This window comes from Dendrobium catenatum, unplaced genomic scaffold, assembly GCF_001605985.2.
Source record: "Dendrobium catenatum unplaced genomic scaffold, ASM160598v2 fragScaff_scaffold_621, whole genome shotgun sequence".
NCBI classification, from domain to species: domain Eukaryota; kingdom Viridiplantae; phylum Streptophyta; class Magnoliopsida; order Asparagales; family Orchidaceae; genus Dendrobium; species Dendrobium catenatum.
Genome location: NW_021319083.1, coordinates 24,767,916 through 24,789,141, shown reverse-complemented (window position 1 = coordinate 24,789,141; position 21,226 = coordinate 24,767,916). Strand labels below are relative to the sequence as shown.

Genomic DNA, 21,226 nt, shown 5'->3' with positions numbered 1-21,226 from the left:
CATCAAGAAGATAGAATAGAGCACAACATACTCAACTAACTAAAAGTTTCTCAGAAAGCTACAGTAAACAAAAATGGAATGAAATCAAAAACCTGTAAGAATAATATTACAATACATATGGAGAGAGAAACAACACAAACATAATTACTTTTAAACCTTATGGTATTACATTCAATCCATAAAATGTAGACAATAGCATTAAGGGTAAGAAGTAAATCATCTTTTAAGTAACCAGGCAAGGAAGCTCCACCAATGCGATCTAATGCTTGATATAAGGTAGGCCTAAGGAAGAAGTTTTGAGATAAGGGAATTAATTTTACCAGGATCGTAATTGAAAAATCACATTCAAACAATAAGTGGGAGAGAGATTCATTGCTCTGATGAAATAAATTGCAAGTATGATCCTAAATATGAATGTTCTTATAGGAAAAAACATCAACAGTTTTCAGACCATCTCTTAACACCATCCAAGTATAAACCGAAAATCTGAGAGAATGCCTTTTATGCCAAACTACTGTATGTCAAACATTGGATGGATCATTTGCAAAGAAATCTACGTAAAGTCTTTGAACTTAACCTTATCTAAATTATCCCAACGAATATTTTTTTTTTATCTCAACGAATATGATTATTGCTATTATGGGTAATAACAATATTATTAATAAAATTTCTTAGGGGATGTTTGATATGATCTGGAATAATCCAGGTATTGTGATGCATCCATTCAGCCAGATGAGAATTAAAAATACAGTCAATAGAATTTGAAAAACTCGAAAACCTGTCAGAAATGGATTGACCCATGCACCAGTGATCCCAATAAATAGCAATAGGGTTATTATGACTGATTTGAAAGTTGAATTTATTTAGCCAAAGAAGCTGTGTTGCAAATACTTTTCCAAAAAGCAGTGGCAGAATGTATAGGAGGTTTTCCACGGTGAAGTTTATCCGATCATAATCCAATTAGAGATCGAGAGGGTTGGGATGATTATAACATCTCAAATAGTCCCACAATTGAAGCATATCTTAGCGCCTAAAAAGAAGCAATCTCTAACCCACATTTCGACAAAAGGCTTGCAAGTATTGGACCAAGATACTGGTTGCAATTTCCTAATATATAAACCCCCAAAATAAAGGAAATTAGGCAAAGTTTACTGATAGCCTTGGAAGTGGTTTTGAGGAATAATTGTGCTTCTGATCCAATAAGCCACCGTATTGGTGATGGTAAATTTGATATATTGTAAACTACCTGCAAATGAAAGTAGACGGGTTTTCCAACCTGAAAAGAGCATAGTGACTTTTTCCAGCAAAGGTTAGAAATTAGAAATTTTACTCCTGCCTATAGATAAATGAATCCCCATGTAAGAAATTTTAGTGGAGATGTTAGGGATTTGAAGGGTGTGAGAGAAGGGCAGAGGGGGTGTTAACAAGAGGGGAAAGAATAAGAGAGCTTTTATGCAAATTTAGGTGCAATCTAAAATAATTGGAAAACATAATAAGAATTTCAATAAGGAAATTGCAATTAATGGTATTAGCCTTCCCAAAAACTAATAGATCATCAACATAAGTGAGGTGAGTAAGAAGGATATCTAGAGCTTTATATCTTAAATTTTCTAGATGGTAAGACTGTGAGCAATTGAATGAAAAATTAAATCTGAAGCTCTGATGTTTTTCTGCATTTTTGGTGGTATTATTTTGTTATACTCCTATTAGTCGTTCTTGGGAGGGTGTGTTTATTTGTATGCTTTCGGTTGGTATCTATCAACTGGTTATCCCACATACTGCGTACTTTTACTGGAGGTTTCATCGGTTGGTTTTTCATATGGATGTGATTTTTGGGAAGCTTTGGGTTTGCATTTGCTAGAAGATGGATGTCCATTTGGATATTTGATGACTTATTGATCCTTATTCGTTTTATTGCCAGAATCTTATTGCCTATCTCGATATTATTAATGTCAGGCAGGAAATTTTTGGGCCTTGGACAATGATGAAGCTTGCCTCCTTCCTTTTGGAGGGTCTTTGGGCAACCAAGGGATTATCTTTCTCTCTTTGGATTGTCTATTGATAACCAATGGATATTTTGAACCATTATCTTTGATGTAATTTTTTCCTGACTCCAGGCCAGACAGTTATTCTGTCTTTTTCTATTTTAATTTTCTCTCTTTCCCAATCTGTGGGATATAGTTTTGCTACAACCTCACTTTTGTTGTTGGATGTCTTTTGGTTTTTTTATTGTATACCCAATTTTGATTAATAGAATGGGCTAAGCCCTCTAATATTCCCAAAAAAAATTACAATCCATATATCTTACATAAAGAAAGCTTTGGAGGGAGAGAGATAGAGAGATATCTGACTAAAAGAAGCAAGGTACTCCAAACTCTCCACGAGGACCACGACTGGCAGAAGAACGACAGAAGGAAGCACAGGTTTGAGGAGAAGTGTGGAAATGGAATGGTGGAAGGAGAAGGCGAAAAACTAGAATGTCGGAAGGGAGCGTGTAATACTAGCGGAATGAAGGAAATAATAGTTTGTTTTTTTTCCTTAATTAATGATTAATATACCTAGCTTTTTTTCTTCTTTTTTTATAAATGTAATTAGTCTTAATTAGCTTTACTTAAGAAGTTAATGGGGACTCATGCCCCAAGCCCATGCTAAATCCACGCCTACATACTGATATCATGAATTGTGTTAGCCTCATGATAAATATAAAAGCATTTAAATCCACATTATGTAAATATAGATCATTTTTTAATTTATAATATATATATATATATATATATATAAAAAAATATAAAAAGAATTAAAAAAATAATGTTTAAAAGATGTCTTAACACGAATCATAAATCTACATCCATATCCTTACAATTACTCATCCTATGATGTGGATGTAAGCCAAATAGGACACATCTATCTATGTGGTGACAAAACAAATCACATCAATGCAGACATAAAATAATATTTTTACATACTCTACGAAAAGCCATGCATGCTCATATAAAATTAAATAATAAAATTATTTAATCGAAATCTAATTTAGATAAATTTTAAAAGTAAAATTTATTAATTCTTAATATGTTATAGTTATCTTAATGCTAATTTTAAAATTAGTTTACATAATAATCTCAATAATTCTTTACACAATCTCTCCTTTATTTTATTTTATTCCATTTATAAAAAAGAAAGAAGATATATATATATGTATTTATTTATAATGTATTAGCTTATCTGCTAAAAAAACTGGTCTTATTAATTTTTTATTTAATTATTTTTGTTGGTCCCACGGACTCCCACCGACAAATTGATGAGGCATGTGTCTTGTGGATGGGAAGCGCCAGCTCGGCATGGAAGAGAATGCTATCCATTAATGAAGTTTTGACTAAACTGGCCGACAGTTTTAAAGGCCATTAGTAGAACTCTTAAGCTTTAGCATTTACTTAGAAAGGTATTAATTTGGCCTGATTTTTTTAGATATTTTAGTTAATTAAAGTAAATTAATGCACACATCACATAGGCACAGGGGTGGAGACATAACTTTTTTTTGAATGGAGGCAAAAATTAGTATTAGTCATTAAATTATTCTCAAAATATCATTTTTTTAATGTAAAAGTAGATTATGAGACATTTTTTTAATAAAAAATACATCCAAAATTGTATTTGCGTACATGCAGCGTGACCCTTTTTGATTGGAATCAGGACGTCATCAAGACTCCGCACATAATAATTTCTCCTACTTACAATTCATTATTGGTGACAATGCTTTTTAAGAACTCAAGAGAGTAGATTAAACTAAGCATAGCAAATGGTTTCAAGTTCCAAGCATTAGCTGCAATGATACATAAAGCCAAAGATCTTTACATGTTATATTGGCTCATTCAACAAAGCACTTGATTTAAAACAAAAATTGCATGACTAAACATTATAAAGCATTTATGCAAATTTATAATGCATCTCGGACAGCAATTCTGCAGGTGATTGCGTTAGAAAGTGAAGAGATGGCAAGTTCCTGGCTGGTTATCTTGTAATGCTGAAACATAAAAACAAAAATAGTTAAGAGTTGTGTGAAAACTATGTCATAAGAAATATATTATGCAGACTTTTATAGTTATCTTGTAAGGGCATTATCCTGTTACTAAAATGCTAAATTCTCTAAATATGCAGGCTTTTAGTATTAATTGTTTATGAATGAAGACATATCATCAGCTTCTAAGTAGTTCAGGAAATTTGAGCTATGGTCACTCTTATAGACAATATTAATATTCAGTTTTCTTTTATTGTTTTTAAAATTGCCAGATAAAGACTATTTTTGGTGACATATCAATACTCGAAAGTAATCTTAATGATGCGCTCATATAGACTCAATTCTCACAACTTAATTAATTTAAGCATCAAGCTTTTAATTAATGTTTAAATATATTCAATTACTATAGCTTGAAGGGACCTAAAAAAATATTAATACAAGTTCATCGAGTGTATAATTTTGACACTAAATTTAGTCATACAAAGCACAAATTTATATTAGTGTAACTTGGATATATAATTATAAAAGTCACTTGTATTTCTCCTAATAATGAATCTCAGCCTTTAAGTTTTAAAATGAAATCCTAAACTTCAAATTTCTCTCTCTTCGATCTTCTCCCCCAATAAAGAATTATTTTGTTGTGATAAATAGTTTCCCTTATTTTCATGCAAACTAGCTTTTATATATACATATGTTGGTTTTATTGCACATGCATCATGTTGATAAGATTTTAAAATAAAAAAATGCATCATAAAATTTTTCTAAAAGTATTATAATATTACTATATTTATCATTTTATTACTATTTAAAAAAAAACTAGCACTTAAATCATACAATTTATGCTGAACAATAAGGTGAAAAAGATATAAATAATATTGAATGATAATAAGAATTCATATGAGATCTTGCTTGCATAAATGAAGGTGAAAATATTAAGATGATCATACTAAGTTTATTAATTTAGATAATGAGATCAATCTCACAAAAGATCATAATATCAAATAGAAAAAAATATTAAAAACTTATTACAAAACAGATAAATCTGATTATAATATTTTTCTTTTTTATAATATAGATGCTTGTTAATTAGCAAGAAAAAATTGAATTTTCAACATGCACTTCTTGATGTACATATATATATATATATATATATATATCAAATTTTCAACAAGCATATTACAATTTTTTTTTTCATGTATATTATCCTTTGATTAAACAAAAATCAAACCTTTTGTATTTGGGTTTCATCAGCTTTGGTTTCCAGTTCTTCCAAATCAACCTCCTTCCCTTTGATTAGCTTGGCAACATCCTTCATCTGGCACAAAAGGTAAGTGTATTAACAATAACGAAAAGGTCAGTTTCCCTCTTACTATTTCCTCAGCATCTGGTAGAGATAAAAGTAAAATCCATATTTCCTTTACTAGAAGCCCAAAAAGGGTAAAAAAATTGTGCATCTAAACATAATGTAAGACGTGACTCATAAGTTCTTGAATAACTGTAAATGTGGGAGAAAGGTCCAAAATTTTAGTACAAAACAAAATCATTTGGTGCATCTACAATCTACAAGTTTTCAACAATTCTAGAAGAACGATAAGTGGAGAATTTTCCTTTATTGGGTTCCTATTCAATTTAAACTTGGATCTGTATAAAATTGTTTTTCCAGTTTTACATGAACATATACATATAAATATTTTAACACGGTTACAAGCGTACAAAACTGTTTGAAATAAATTTTTGCATCCCATTAGAAGAAATAAAATAATAACATTGTGTGCAAAAATCTAATTACTCTCTCTGACCCATTCTTTGCAACACTTAACCTTGAAATCAAATTCTTATATTTTGAACTAGGTTAACAATAACTATATTGTATTAAAACATTGTAGTTTTTTGTGTAACCAAAAATTATAAACCACTATTCATATACAATACTTAACATAGCAACAACTTGACATGCAAATCTTAGCTAAATCGTGACTTCAAATGAAAGCCACAGTTTGCATGTCAAACATTTCAAGAATGATCTTTTGATGAAAATTTGATCAGGGTGAATCTCAAAGTTATTGAATTAACTTTTAGACAAACATAATATATGCCTAATAAGTCAAAACTTATATTACACTCATCTTAATTTAGAGTAATAGATTTTAATATCCATCCTGGCTAAATTAGGATTAAGATAGCCTGGCCCAAATTTTTTTTCAGCCTAGCATCTTCGTAAGGATTCTATCTACCGTCCTAATGTTTTTCTGGTAACAACAATTGCTCAAGAATGGTGGAAAATATTACTATAATTTCCTAATTATTCTGGTGGAAAAAAATTATAATCATGTAAAAATGAAAGCAGGCGTCAAGAAGATGTATTGGATAAAAAGAGAACCGAGTTGGATCAACTCTCGACCCAGCAACCATAATAACCATCCAAACAAAGTATGCAGGAACTACACGCTTGTTCATAATTAGCAGAAGAATTATGAAACAACGGCGCTACGAAGATTAGATCATAAAATTCAACCAATAGATATATATAAGCTTATATGGCTTAAAAAATGCAACATTGTTTTCTTGCAACAATCTGGTAAGTGTTAGCACCTTCACCCTTCGTTCTCCACTACCATCTGAATATGCGTGGACCACCTGCAGTTGATTATGTGTCCAACGGCTTCTCATTATTGTGTTTCCTACTTTATCTATATATACTTGATACCATTGTATGAGCTGCTTATGAAAAATAGAATGCTACAGTAACTTCGACATTGCTCTGTTTCTTCTGCTTTCTTCTTCTCCTCCGTAGCCCTCTTTTCTTCTTCCTGCTTGCAGACTCTAACAGGTAGCAAGCTCTTTTATGGTATCAGAGCTCTTGCATCATGGCTAACCCAGATTCATCATCTTCGACTGCTCTTCCGCCAGCTGCAGCTCACGTTGCTCCTCCGGTATCCTCTCTAACCTCAACAATGGCAGAATTCACAATCCCTGCTCCGCTGAAGTTCTTGATGTCTAACCTGAAAACCATAGTTAACCTTCAACTCTCAAATGAGAACTATGCCTTATGGAGCCTTCAGATTCACAAACTCTTTGCAGCGAATGGTTTTGAAGGTTACCTATCGGGACAACAAGTCTACCCGAGTTGTTTCGTGACTAATCCGGAATACAAGCTGTGGCGCCTTGTAGATCAAAACCTGGTATCAGCTTTATTCTCAACAATATCTCCATCAGTACTTCCCTATGTATTTCACTTGTCTACCGCACACGAGATTTGGACAATGCTGGCTACCAGGCTCCAGCCGACCAACAGGTCGCGTGTTATACAACTAAAAAATGAGTTGCATAATATACAGATGAAAGATTCTTCAATGACGCAATACTTGGCTCAGGTTAAAACTCTTGTAGATAATATAGCTGCTGCAGGTTCTCACGTGGATACTGAAGACATTTTGATGTACATCCTCAATGGTTTGCCGGCTTCGTATAACTCATTCAAAAGCTCTGTACGAACTTCTCAGCTTCCCATCAGCTTGGAGACTTTATACTCTCTTTTGTGTAGTGAAGAAATAGATATACAAAATGAACTGAGAAAGGATGCTCCTCCAGCAACTGACAACTTAGCTTTTTACTCCAGCCGAGGGAGAAATAACAGGGGACGAATGAATACCAGAGGTCGTGGAATGACCTCTCGGCATCAATCCAATGCTGGACGTCCACAAGCTACGACTCCAAACACTCGTCCCGTCTGTCAGATTTGTGCCAAGAATGGACACACTGCTGTGACCTGCTGGTATCGTTACTCATCCTCATCTCCAGAGCCCAGTCGTGCCCTGCTTTCTCAAAATCAAAGCTCTAATACTTCAGAATGGATACTTGACTCCGGTGCAACAAATCATCTCACAGTTGACTCACAAGCCATTCAACAGCCGTCAGTCTATGCAGGTTCTGATACTGTCTCTATAGCAAATGGAAGCCAAATGCCTATCCAACACCAAGGACCGTGAATTTTACCTTTACCTAACACCACTCGTAAGCTATACCTCCAAAATATTCTTTACATTCCTACCTTATCGCATAACCTTTTATCTATTCACAAGTTAACCACATATAATAACTGTACAATTTCTTTTGATGCTCACGGTTTCACTATTCAGGATCAATCGGACTGCCAAATCCTTCTTCGTGGTCGAGTTCGTAATGGTCTCTACCCCATTTCCACGCCTGCTACCAATCGCAACTCAGCCCTCCATACTGTAACGAAGCCATCCAGTCCTCCGTGGCATTCCCGGCTTGGCCATCCCAATCATCGAATTTTGCAAGCCTTAGCTAAACTTATTCCATCTATATGTACTTCCTTTGTTTCAGTTCTTTGTCGATCTTGTAATGTGGGAAAAAGCCACAAGTTGCCATTTAACAATAGTAGCACTACTGTTTTTACACCCTTTTCTGTAGTTCATTCTGATGTTTGGGGTCCTTCCCCCGTCTCTTCTATCAATGGATATCGTTATTTTATCACGTTTATAGATGCTCATTCCCGCTTCTGTTGGATCTACTTAATGCATTCAAAAGATCAAGCTCTCTCTAAATTCATTCACTATAATAATCTCATTCAAAATTTCTTTAATGCCAAACTTAAAATTCTCCGCACCGATGGAGGAGAATACAACAATACTAGCTTCAACAATTATCTGCACTCGAATGGTATCACTCACCAACCTGTCCTTATACACCGGAGCAAAATGGTTTAGCCGAACGTAAAAATCGTCATCTTCTTGATATCACTCGTACTCTTCTTCATGAAGCAAACCTTCCCCCTCTCTTTTGGGCTGAAGCTTTATTAACTACTAATTATCTCATTAATCGTTTTCCTACTAAAGCTTGTAATCTCAACATTCCCTACCAAACTATTTATGGAACCTTACCAGACTACAAGCATCTAAGGACCTTTGGATGTTTATGCTATCCCTGGCTTCGCCCTCTCATCACAAATAAACTTCAACCCCGCTCTCAAGACTGTGTGTTTCTCGGCTATTCCTCCTCTCAAAAAGGTTATAGATGCTATAATCTACAAACTCGTAAAATGCACATTTCAAGACATGTTGTTTTCCATGAAACTCATTTTCCCTATCACAGCTCTCCTCCACCTTCCCAGATATCGTCTCCTCCTCTTGTCTCACCTCCACTGATGCTTATTCCTACATCCACCATTCAGCAGATCTCTCCCCCTCTCAGTCCAACCCAATATTCCCTTCATTCCCCTACCCACCCATCTACATCCACTGAATCCTCTCTCAATTCTCCTACAATCTCAACATCTTCCGTTACTCCCTCACTCTCCCCTACTCCTCCTCCTCCCCAGCATCAAATGCAAACACGATTTAAGACCGGAAATCTTAAACCAAAAACAATCTTTGATCTCTCGGCTGTCACAACATCAACCTCTACTCCTACATCCTATACTCAAGATAACAAATTACCTCATTAGCGTGCTGCCATGTCCAAAGAATTTCTTGCTCTTCAACAACAATCCACTTGGTCTCTCACACCACCGCCGTCTAATATTCCCGTCCTTGGCTGCAAATGGCTTTTTAAAACTAAACTTCCATCCGATGGACAGTCACCAACTTACAAAGCCCGCTTAGTGGCTCAAGGCTTTGCACAAGAGTATGGTATTAACTTCAAAGAAACATTTAGCCCCGTGGCTAAAATGTCTGCTGTTCGGATTCTACTCCTTATAGCTCTGACTAGAGGCTGGCCGGTTTTTCAATTCGATATTGCTAATGCATTTTACATGGTGAATTACCGGACACCGTGTACATGAAGCAACCTCAAGGTTTTGTTGATGAACAATTCCCTCACTACGTGTGCAAATTGAACAAGTCCTTATATGGACTTAAACAGGCCCCACGACAGTGGTTTGATAAGCTAACCACCTCTCTTAAAGAATTTGGATTCAGCATTAGCAAATCTGATCCATCTCTTCTTATTTTCAACCGGGCTCATGTCTTTCTGTACTTCTTAATCTATGTTGACAATTTACTTCTCACCGGTAATGATCAATCTCTTATGCAGTCACTAGTACAGAAACTACACACAGACTTCTCTCTCAAGGAGCTTGGATCCATCTCCACATTTCTTGGAGTTCAAGTGCAGAAAACGGATTCTGGCCTTTTTCTGCATCAGACACGTTATGCTGAGACACTACTTGCTAAGTTTGGTTTCTCCAATTGCCGTCCTGTCTCCACTCCTCTGGCACTAAAACCACCAGCTTGCCCTGATGCAAATCTGCCATTCTCTGATCCTACATTATATCGCAAACTTGCCGGTTCGCTTATGTATCTTACAACCACTCGCCCAGATTTAGCGTTTGCAACAAATCATATTTGCCAATCAATGCATCATCCAACCAATCAACACTTTCAGTCCCTCAAACGTCTTCTTCGTTACATTAAAGGGACCATACACTTCGGCATTACTTTTCTTCCTGGTGACTTACAACTCCGCACATTTGTTGACTCGGACTGGGCTGCGGATAGATCGGATCGAAAGTCGGTCACTGGTTTTTGCTCCTACTTGGGTCCAAATCTTATCTCTTGGCAAGTTAAGAAACAAGCCACTGTTGCCAAATCATCTACCGAGGCTGAATACAGGGCTCTTTCAACCGCCACATCAGATGTCCTCTGGTTAAGATGTCTTCTACAAGAATTTCAAGCTACTCAATCCGAACCAACTCTAATATACTGTGATAACACCTCTACTATTGCTTTAGCACACAATTCTGTTTTCCATGCCCGGACCAAGCACATTGAGCTTGATTATCACTTCATCAGTGAACACATTCGAGCAGCCGCAATCTCCATTCTACACATCAGTTCACTTGATCAACCGGCAGACATCCTTACCAAACCTCTTCCAACCTCTCGGTTCAAACAGCTGCGACTCAAGTTGACAGTCCAACCCTTGGACAATCCACTTGCGGGGGGATGTTAGCACCTCCACTACCATCTGAATATGCGTGGACCACCTGCAGTTGATTCTCTGCTCAGCCGCTATCCACTTTTCAGTCTGTGTCCAACGGCTTCTCATTTTTGTGTTTCCTACTTTATCTATATATACTTGATACCATTGTATGAGCTGCTTATGAAAAATAGAATGCTACAGTAACTTCGACATTGCTCTGTTTCTTCTTCTCCTCCTTAGCCCTCTTTTCTTCTTCCTGCTTGCAGACTCTAACAGGTAGCAAGCTCTTTTAGTAAGTTTATCTGCCGTAATTCGGCCAATGAACTTCAGGTAAAGCTCATATATTAGACTGATTAAAAGGGATTTTCTAACAGACAGGTGGATTCACTAAACAAAATAATATCATTTTCATTTACTTATTTCAGCGTCAAGAGGGATACAGGTTTCTGATGGACGCACCTCATCACTGGAAGCACCAAAACGAACTGCCAGAATATAGTTTGTTTTATCGGAGATTCCAAACCTCTTCAATGATTCAGTAATCTATCAAAACAAAACTCAAAATCAATGAATCAATACGAATATAACAAATTTACAACAAAAGCTAGGACTGATCTCAGAAAGGTGGGTACATGTTTAGAACCCGAATAGTTATAAACAAGTTCTGAATGCAGTGTGCGTGTTGTCAAGGAATCTCTTGATTTGGCAATAAGAGCATTATATGCAGCTGCAAGAACTGGGAATACATCTGGTATCTGTTTCAATGGTCATCAATAGAAGAGAGTGGATAAATATTGCAAAGCATTGCATTGAAGATGGATTACAATATAAAATTCAACAAATGACCCTGAACTTACAGTACAAGCAGAAATCAAATTGCAAACCAGTCATATATGCTATTCGGAAACTAAAGTGCCAACTGACATAGTGACATGTAATACAAAAACATTTTACAACAACAACAACATCAAGCCTTTGTCCCACTACGTGGGGTCGGCTATATGAATCCTTTTTCTCCATTGTGTCATGTTAAAAGACAAATTCTCATTTAAATTTAATAAAGAAATATCATTTCTAATATTTTCTAACTAAGTCTTTTTAGGTCTACCTCTACCTTTCTTAATATAAGTCAAATCTAATACCTCAACTTTCCTAACCGGATCATCCGAAGGCCTTCGTTTAATGTGACCAAACCATCTAAGGCGACTCTCTCTAATCTTATCTTCCACTGGAGCCACTCCAACCTTTTCACGTATATGCTCATTTCGTATCCTATCTCTAAGGGTAAAGCCACTCATCCACCTAAGCATCCTCATCTTTGCAACACTTAACTTATTATCTATGATGCACGGACACGGACACGACACGACACGGACACGGGACATGACTTTTTTTGAAAATATAGGACACGGGTACGACGCGGACACGGCAATACATTTTTTTATATAGTGTATATATATTAATGTAATATTATATTAAAAATGATAAACAATAATAAATGAATGACATGATAACTTGTCTAGCTTATAATATAAAATATTTAGTGCAAAATATCTAGTATAACCAAAAAAATATAAGCAAATAATCACTTACTACAACATCAAGCATTCAAGCTTCAACTACTAGGATTAGCTTTAGAGGTTTAGTTTTGGCCTTCAATATCATCATCATTGAATATTACTGCTTTCAACTCTGGTTCAACAAGAGAAATATTTGTAATTGTGCAAAAAGAGAGGAGATAAAAATACCTTCACTGCCAAAGAGAAATGAAAATGAGAATATTCGATGAATGGGTATTAAATGCAGACGTTGATTTGGTGTTGTGGATAAGAAATAAGAAATTTATTTTAAATCTCGCCAAATATAAGAAATTATATTTTAAAAAAATTATAAAATATTTAAGATACGCGTGTCGGACACGCATGTCCAATTTGTTTTTAATACTTTTTTAATCGGACACATTTTCGGCGTGTCCGACACGTGTCGAATGAGTGTCGGACGAGTGTCGTGTCGGACACGGTGTCGGACACTGCACGCCTCTTTGAGGAGAAGTGTTGGTGCATCATAGCTTAGTATTATGCTTCTCTTTTAATGGCCAACATTCGGCACCATAAAGCATTGCAGGTCTCACCAGTATCTTATAAAATTTTCCCTTAAGTTTGAGGGGGACTTTTCTATCACACAACAAGCCCAATGCATTCCTCCACTTCAACTATCCAACTTGAATTCTGCTGATAATATCCCCATCTATTTCACCATCACTCTGAACAATATATCCAAGATATCTAAAACATATACTCTTATTAATGACTTGATCGCCCAAAATCACAAACCCCTCACTAGGTCTATTGCTACTAAAATTACACTCCATATATTTAGTTTTAGATCTACTCAAACGAAAACCTTTAGACTCTAAGGTTAAGCTCCATAATTCAAGTTTACCTTCAACTCCCTCTCTAGTCTTACCAACAAGAAGAATATCATCAGCAAAAAGATTTAACATGAAGCCAAATATATTATAAATGGAGCATACCAGTGATGCATTCATGAGTGCAACTTCTGGTTCTAAAGTTCCTGCTTGAATAGAGTCAAGAAGTTCCCTGAAACCAAATGTCAGACATATTATAACCCAGGTTTGCCTCTTTTCATGGGATAAACATTCAAATTATCATTTTGATTTAGCTCATAGCATGAGTGGCTGAATTTAAAAGTGCAAAAATCACATAAATTAGGATCGTTCAGGATGAACATCAAATAGTTTTGAGGCACGACAGAAGGCTGGAGTGAAAATTACTAAGAATGAAACAACAGAATATGGAAGTAGAATAATACTCAGAAGATACACTTTCTAAGACTTCATAATTAACTTCCAGTTATAAATAAATGCTGTCCAATCATTTTATTATCTTTTGATTAACAATGAAAACAAACCATGTTCCAGTGATGTTCTCAGAACTGCAAGCCAGCAACTATACTTACGGGTATCCCTTTGAAGTAATCAAAGACTTCAGCTCATCAAATCTAATTGAAAGTGAGTGATATTACTAAGGAGAATATAATCACCTCAACCATGCAAACCTTTTTAACTGGTCTCAAGCATAATAACGACCTACTAAAGTTATAAGAATAATTGACTCAAATTTAAACAATCAAAACATCAACACCAGGGCAACGTTCAGTTTAAAGTATGGAAAGTAAAAGAACAAGTTCCATGAATTTGCAGACATAAATAATGACATTTTAGCATAACTAAAAATGTAACATACGAAGGTTTTAGAAGGAAACAAAAGAGAAGGGTTAGATCGGCAGCCCACCTGCTGTTGCTCACATCTGTGAAGAGGGCAAGGGAAATGTTGCTCCCAGCCACGTTGAACTCTTTCATCTCTGACAGTCACTCGTTTCCACAAGTAAAAGGAAAAAAGCTAACACTTTATTTGGTATAAATGTGTTCCAACAATCTGGAGAAAGGTTGTACAAAAATATCTTTTAATTAGGAGATAAAATAAGCAATTACAGGACGCACAATATTAGGGTCCAGATTGGGTGGGGGTTGCCTATCACAATCATACAAAAATGACCAGCATGACATCATCACAAAAAAGTAAAAAAAAAAAAATCTAAATCAAACAATATAAGTGCTTTTGAAAATGATGTTAACAAAGATAATATACAATAATGTAGATACCCAAGTTGATAAACAAAGATTAAAGATATTATTATCAATATCCATGCTTCATGCAAAAAGTACTTCAAAACACATGAATAGTTTCACACATACAATGACTAAAAAACTAGTCTTCTACAGGCAAAGAGTCAAAATTTGACATAAATCTTGTATTTGTTGAACATAAAAATATATACAAACCATCTAATGAAAACAAAACTAAACACCAACAACAAACAAGAATAAAATGGAACAAACCAACAGCAACTTATTTCGTTGTGAAGAAGAAACAATGCAAACAATCATCATTTTCCAAGAAAATAAAGAAAATTGCATTATGCCATAATAAAACTTAAAAGATGCAATTAAGCAATTAAGAAATAACTTGAGTAAGGAATTTTAAACATTGCACTATAATAAACAAACTAACTAGTGATTTATTAAAAAAAAGACACACTATAGATGGATTGATCTGGGGGTTGTTTGGTAGTACCATAGTACCATATAATTTTAAGTTATTAGCAAATGTGAGTTGTATGATTTAGTGAAATCTTTAAAGCAGTATCATCATTAGTCGAGTCACATCTATTAAGATTTGGCTTTATTAATGCTCATTTTCTATGTTTTCAACTAAGTGTTTACGCGAGAGATTAAATTTAATTTCTAAAAATTATTTCACACAATTTCTATACGTGTAATGATTACTCTTTGCCGTTTGCTTGTATTTGACATTAATATGATCTCATCTTGTTGACGCATCTTCTACCGTTCATTATGCATACCTAAACTACTAATTGTTGTTGTTGTTGTTATTATTATTACTTTATTTTGCTAAGAAATAATTGAAACAACAAATTTCCAATTGTTAATTCCAGCAACTACAGGAAAACATGTTTTGAAAAGCAATCTTTTTTTCTTTAGATTCCATCATTGATTATATGTAAAGAGAAATCAATATGAAATTCAAACTCTATAAACACCATCAGAATGATGATTTCATTCCACGCTCAAATGAGTGATACACCATTCCCTACTTTCTACCATATGATTTGCATCTGCAAGTAACCATATGAGCCCTTAGTAGAGGAATGATCATAAACTTTCCCTAGCATCTACATTACACAAAAATTAGAGTCTCTAACAAAGAGCCATTTAATAGAAAAGCATCTTGTCTTTGTAGTAGCTTCACATTGAACTTGCGTCATTGAACCTTGAGAGTTGTTTGACCACAAGTAGAATTTAGTAAATCCTGCAAAGTAGGATTTAGTAAATCTTCAAATGATTAAAACCTGAAAGTTGTTAAATTTTGCTAAATCCTAATAAAGTGTTTGGCTATTTGTTTCAATATTTCAAATTTGGAAATCCGTTAAATTCTACAAATGATGTGATTCAGTAAACCCTATATTTAATTAACAACGGGACTAAAACAGGATTTGTTTGAGTTATATAAAGAATATGTTAAATTATATTATTATTCTTCTTAAATTACAAAAAAAAAAAAAAAAAAAAAAAAAAAAAAAAAAAAAAAAAAACAGGATTTATAAAAACAGTTCTATTTAGGGGTTGTTTGGATACAGATTAATGCAGGATTTGAGCCATATTCCTGCCAAACAGGATTTAGGAACTGTTAAATCTCACAGCGAGTTAAATCCTCCGTTTCCCTCTTTTTGCCGTAAATCCCGGCTATACTAAATCCGCGAGTTCGGCAGATTTACGGGATTTGGCTGAAGAAGCGCGCGAAAGGAAGAAAGATGGCTACCTTCGCAACGAGCAAGCTGCCGTCGTCGTTGTCACTTCCGATCCAACACAAGAACGGCGAGGACGTGTGACTTCGGATCCGACAGGAAGGAACGTCGTCAAAGGAAGTGAAGAAGTTACTTAGCGACTCGTTCAAAACTCTACCGCGAAGTCGAAGAGCAACGAACAGCAACAGTAGAGGAAAAGCAAACCGGAGCAAATCCGGGGCTATAGAAGACAGGGCAGAACACAGCGACTACAGGAAGATAGGGCAGTTATTTATAGATTAATATATAATTAACTTAAATTCTAACTATATTATTTATAATGATTAGTCATTAATAATTAATATAAATGTAGCTCTCCTTCATTTATTGGTTGGGAGTTTTACTCTCAACTAAGAATTCCTGACTTTTAGACTTACGTTATCCTTAATTTTAAAAAATCATAAATAATTAAAATTAAAATTAATAAGTTATTTCATAATTAATTTATTTCTAATTATATTATTGATAATAACTAAAATTAAAATTTTTAAATAACTTGTACTTAAAATGATAAATTATAACAAAACTTAATTTGATTTTTTAATGAACTAACTAATTTAAATATTGTATTAAATTGCCCAATAGTTTCGCAAGATTTAAAATTTACCTCCCTAAGAGTTTTTCAGGATTTAACTTTAGCAAGATTTAGTAAATCAGATTTACAAGATTTACTAAATCCTGTTAAAGTTAAATTATACTTGTTGCCAAACAGCCCCTCTCCAACCTTCTGCTTGGTATGATTTAAGCTAAACATGCTTAAATCCTACCTAAAATAGGATATTAAACAACCTCAACGGGTAACAAATGGCAAGGAGATAAAGAACAAAAGTAGAAAAAAAAATTAAAATGAATATTGTTGTAGGCTTGAATATACACGACAATAAAGTGAGAAGATTTTTCGTCTTAACATTGTACAAATACCAACACACAAAAAGAGAACTCAATAATACGGGGGTTTTTATGTGGAAAATCCCGAAAAAGGGAAAAACCACAAGGCCACACCTAATTAAAATGATTATACTAGTATTTGAATGAGTTACAACGATTGACCAGGCTCAAAACTTGAGGATGGTGAAATTATAATAATTTGGAGAGTTGGGATGAAATCCGATATCAATTGGTGGCCAGCCAAAGTTTAAAGATAGTCGATGGCTGGGAGAAAGTTCGGTGTCGGTTAGCAGTCGCAGTCGGGCGAATGTCCGACGTCAGTTGATGGTTATGAGAAAGTCTGACGTCGGTTGGAGGCCAGAAGAAAGTCCGATGTTGGTTGGTGGCTGAGCGGGGGTAAAAGTCTGGTGACAACCGGTTGCCAGGTAGAAGTCCGACGACGGTTGGTGGCCGAGCAGAAGTCTTGTATCAGCTGGTGGCCTGGAAGAAGTTCGGTGATGGTCGGTGGTCAGGCAGACGTCCGACGATGGACGTCAGACGACGGTCGGTGATGGTTGGTTGCTGGGCAGAAGTCTGATAATGGATGGTGGCTGGGCATAAGTCTGGCGACGGTTCGATGGTCTGATGGTGGTCGTGGAGGAGCTTGGTGGCAAGATAGATCTTAGATTTCTCTTTTTTCTTCCTCTTCTTTTTTTTTTTTTTTGTTAAGAATGGTAGATTTATTTATAGTTTGTTGGGAGTGGCATTGCTAGTAAATAAGGAGAAGATCAAAAGCATGTTGGGATTGTTTAGATGGACAACATATATCGACTGTGTTAATCATAATTATTTATCACATATTTGAGTGTCTTAATAAGTCAAAATTTAACTATCTTTGGCTCATTAGATTCGTCTCATCGAGCCGCTCAATTTGATTATAAGCATGAAACATTTAGAAATCATTTGGTAATCCAACTCATGCTTTGAAGCTTTCAAATGCGCTTCAGACCCTCAATTTTGACCCATTTGGTCTTAGATTGGATCAAATTTGGTGTCGTTGGGGTTATCTTTTTGAGATGTTCAGTTTGATTATAAGTTTGCTGAAATTAGAGTATGAATGTTCCTTAAAGTAATTTTGAAAGTTTTGTATTCAACTTTGTCTTGAGATTTGTGTTCGTTCAAGATAATTTTTTATGATATATTAATTTCCCCCCTATTTTTAGAAATCGAAGCTTGCAGAGTTTGAAAATACGTGTTAGAGTATTTTAAACAATTTTAATGCAAAATTATAATTTTGCATAATTACGAGGTGCAACCACTCCTTGGATGTCTACGTGGACCTCCCCTTTGGGGCCGTGAACTAATTAAAATACTCGTAATCAACTCGAGCAAGTCCCAAAGTTAATGCATTAATTAGAGCAAAATATATAAAAAAAAATAATGCTCCAAAATTATAAAAATTTCTCGACAATGATTGTAGAGGCCTAGCTGTCTTTCGAAAGTGTCAAAATTGAGTTCATAATGTCAAAAATGATTCTAGGGATCCCAAAAATGTTCAAAATGTGTTGTTTGGGCCAAAGAGTCGGGCATTCTGGGCCAAAACATTAGTCCCGGATGTAATTTGGTGGTCAAGCTAGCCGACTGACTGCTAGCCGCCACCCACTTTTGGTGTGTTCACCACTTGCCCAAGCGCCTAAGTTACCCGCCCACCAGGCCATTGGCTTGCCCCTCACGCATAGCCTTGCTTTCCTGGACTGCTCGCATACTAGCCCTCCTGGGTCTACACACGCGCACTGTTTGACTCTTGCCCGTGGTCAAACAACTTATATATATATATATATATATATATATATAATTTTTTAATCTAAAAATTCTTTAATTAATAACTCCCTTTACTCCCAACACCCCCTCTCTTTAGACTATAAATACCCCTCATGGGGTATAAAAGACATGCACCTCCCCCCTTCTCTCCCTGCTTTCTAAAGCATTCTTATAATAGAGACCTTCCGTTTGTCTTGTATAGGTGGTATCCTTTATTAGGCTTTAGGGCCCCCTCTATGTAGGAGAGACTCATCAAGGCTAGGAAATGACTAGGGCCATAGAAGTTTCATTGCCTCACACACATCATAGACTTTGCCAATGACACATCTTTAAGAATGCTCTATCAAAAATTTGTTGCTTCAATAAAAATGATAAAGTTAGAGGACTCTTTTATAAGTGTTTGAGCAAGTGTAATTCTAACGAGGATTTTGAGAAAATATGAACTGAAATGATCACATAAGGGGTCATTCATAGCAATGGTTGGTTGGAGGAGCTTTATAGGATAATAAAGAAGTGGTCAACAACATTCAGTAATTATTGCTTTAGCTTGGGCATTCTATCCATACAACAAAGTGAGTCAACTAACTGATTATTTTCTGGGCATTAAAAAAATGTTGATGTTAAGATAGTTGCTACTTAGCTTTGCATGTTTGACATTCTTGCAACTTGCATGTTTTTTATGATTCCAAATATTATTATTTTGATTAAGTATTTTCTCCTAACACATTTTGGAAGAATCATTTTTGCTCTTGTGTATACTAACATTTCAGAGAAATCATACTCCAGATTGTTGAAGACTTCAAATCAAGATCAGCTTAGAGTATTTTGTAAATTGAAGTATGTATTTTTTATTTTATTGAGTTTGAGAGAGTGTGATTGTAATTGAGTAACTAAGCACACACAAACTGGAGGGAGAGTTTTTAAAACTCACATTTTTTAACTAATCGTATTGTATGATACTTGTTCGTACGGGACGATCTAATCAATTATTTTTCCCAATGAGCAATGGAATGAATAGAAAATGACAATTTTTTCCTAAGTATAGATCGTACGGACGATATTTTACGTTCGTACCGGGACAATCTTCTCTATTTTTGCCAAATGTGAAGTTTGTATGGACGATATTTTACATTTGTCCCAGGACGATCTTCTCTGGATTTGCCAAATGAACTGTTCGTCCAGACGATATTTCTCATTCATCGTAGGACGATCTTATTTTGAATTGGCAAATACACTATTCGTCTAGATGATATTTTGAGTTCATCCCAGGACGATCTTATCTGGTTTTGACAAATACATAGTTTATATGGACGATATCTTTAGTTCGTACTTGGATGATCTTCTTTGGTTTGTCCTCTAACGCTATTCGTAAGGATGATATTTTCAATCGTATCGGGATGAAGGGCTCTATTTTGTATACTTGTAGTTCGTCCTGACTTTTCGTACCAACAAACTTTGAAAAACAACTGTTCGTACCACACGAACCAAGTTCATACGGGATGATGATTGGGTATGAAGGCAGTTCGTACCGATTCACACTGAGTTCGTACGTAATAGTTTTTATACTGTTTGTACATATAAAATACGATCGTACGGGATGATCGTGGATGGTCAAATTTAAAAAATACAGTTTTATGAACAGTTTTTTGTGTCTTTTCTATATAAGGTCCACTTAAGACTGTCATTTAATTTTTTTTTTTTTCACTTTGTCTTCATGAATGGTAAAGGGAAATTGAAGGAGAGAGTAAGAGAGAGTGTTTGAATGAGATTTCTTCCTATTGGAGTGTGAAGGGTTCACTTGGTTACTCAAGGGTAAGGATCTCTGTGTGTACTTTGTATTTACTTCACTCTTTTCTCTTGTACATCTAGATTTCTAGTGTGAAGATCTTTCAAGAAAATTCGGTTCTCTGTCGACACTCAAGAGTGTGAACAGCCAAAGGTTCTCTGCCTACACTTAGAGAGTGTGAAAGAATGAAGATTCTCTGCCCACACGTGGAGAGTGTGAACAGCCGATGGTTCGCTGCCAACACTTGGAGGGTGTAAAAGGATGATGGTTCACTGCCGACACTTGGAGGGTGTAAAAGGATGACGGTTCTCTGCCACACAAGGTAGTGGTGGAAGAGAGTTTTC

General features: G+C 35.2%; 1 protein-coding gene and 1 long non-coding RNA gene across 2 annotated transcripts; both read right to left on the bottom strand.

Moving 5' to 3' along the window:
- Nucleotides 1–3,754: 3,754 nt before the first annotated feature.
- Nucleotides 3,755–16,524, bottom strand: LOC110116389 (EKC/KEOPS complex subunit TPRKB). The gene is made up of 7 exons (XM_020849933.2): nucleotides 16,384–16,524; nucleotides 14,275–14,418; nucleotides 13,494–13,560; nucleotides 11,593–11,715; nucleotides 11,420–11,503; nucleotides 5,244–5,330; nucleotides 3,755–4,021 (listed from the first exon to the last, which is right to left on the bottom strand). Exons 2-7 carry the CDS (start codon nucleotides 14,340–14,342, stop codon nucleotides 3,935–3,937), a joined length of 516 nt encoding a protein of 171 aa, XP_020705592.1. The 5' UTR covers nucleotides 14,343–14,418; nucleotides 16,384–16,524; the 3' UTR covers nucleotides 3,755–3,934.
- Nucleotides 6,487–11,412, bottom strand: LOC114579726. The gene is made up of 2 exons (XR_003700892.1): nucleotides 11,025–11,412; nucleotides 6,487–6,652 (listed from the first exon to the last, which is right to left on the bottom strand). It is a non-coding gene; the product is annotated as an uncharacterized LOC114579726 (long non-coding RNA).
- Nucleotides 16,525–21,226: the final 4,702 nt, after the last annotated feature.

Bases quoted from the DNA above. Each gene is read 5' to 3' on its own strand.
- LOC110116389 (XM_020849933.2), bottom strand. From the start codon at position 14,342: ATGAAAGAGTTCAACGTGGCTGGGAGCAACATTTCCCTTGCCCTCTTC. The intron at 11,716-13,493 runs GTATGCTCCATT...CCATTGAAACAG, and splicing joins CACTCATGAATGCATCACTG to ATACCAGATGTATTCCCAGT. The intron at 5,331-11,419 runs GTGCGTCCATCA...CTTTTGTGCCAG, and splicing joins TTGGTGCTTCCAGTGATGAG to ATGAAGGATGTTGCCAAGCT.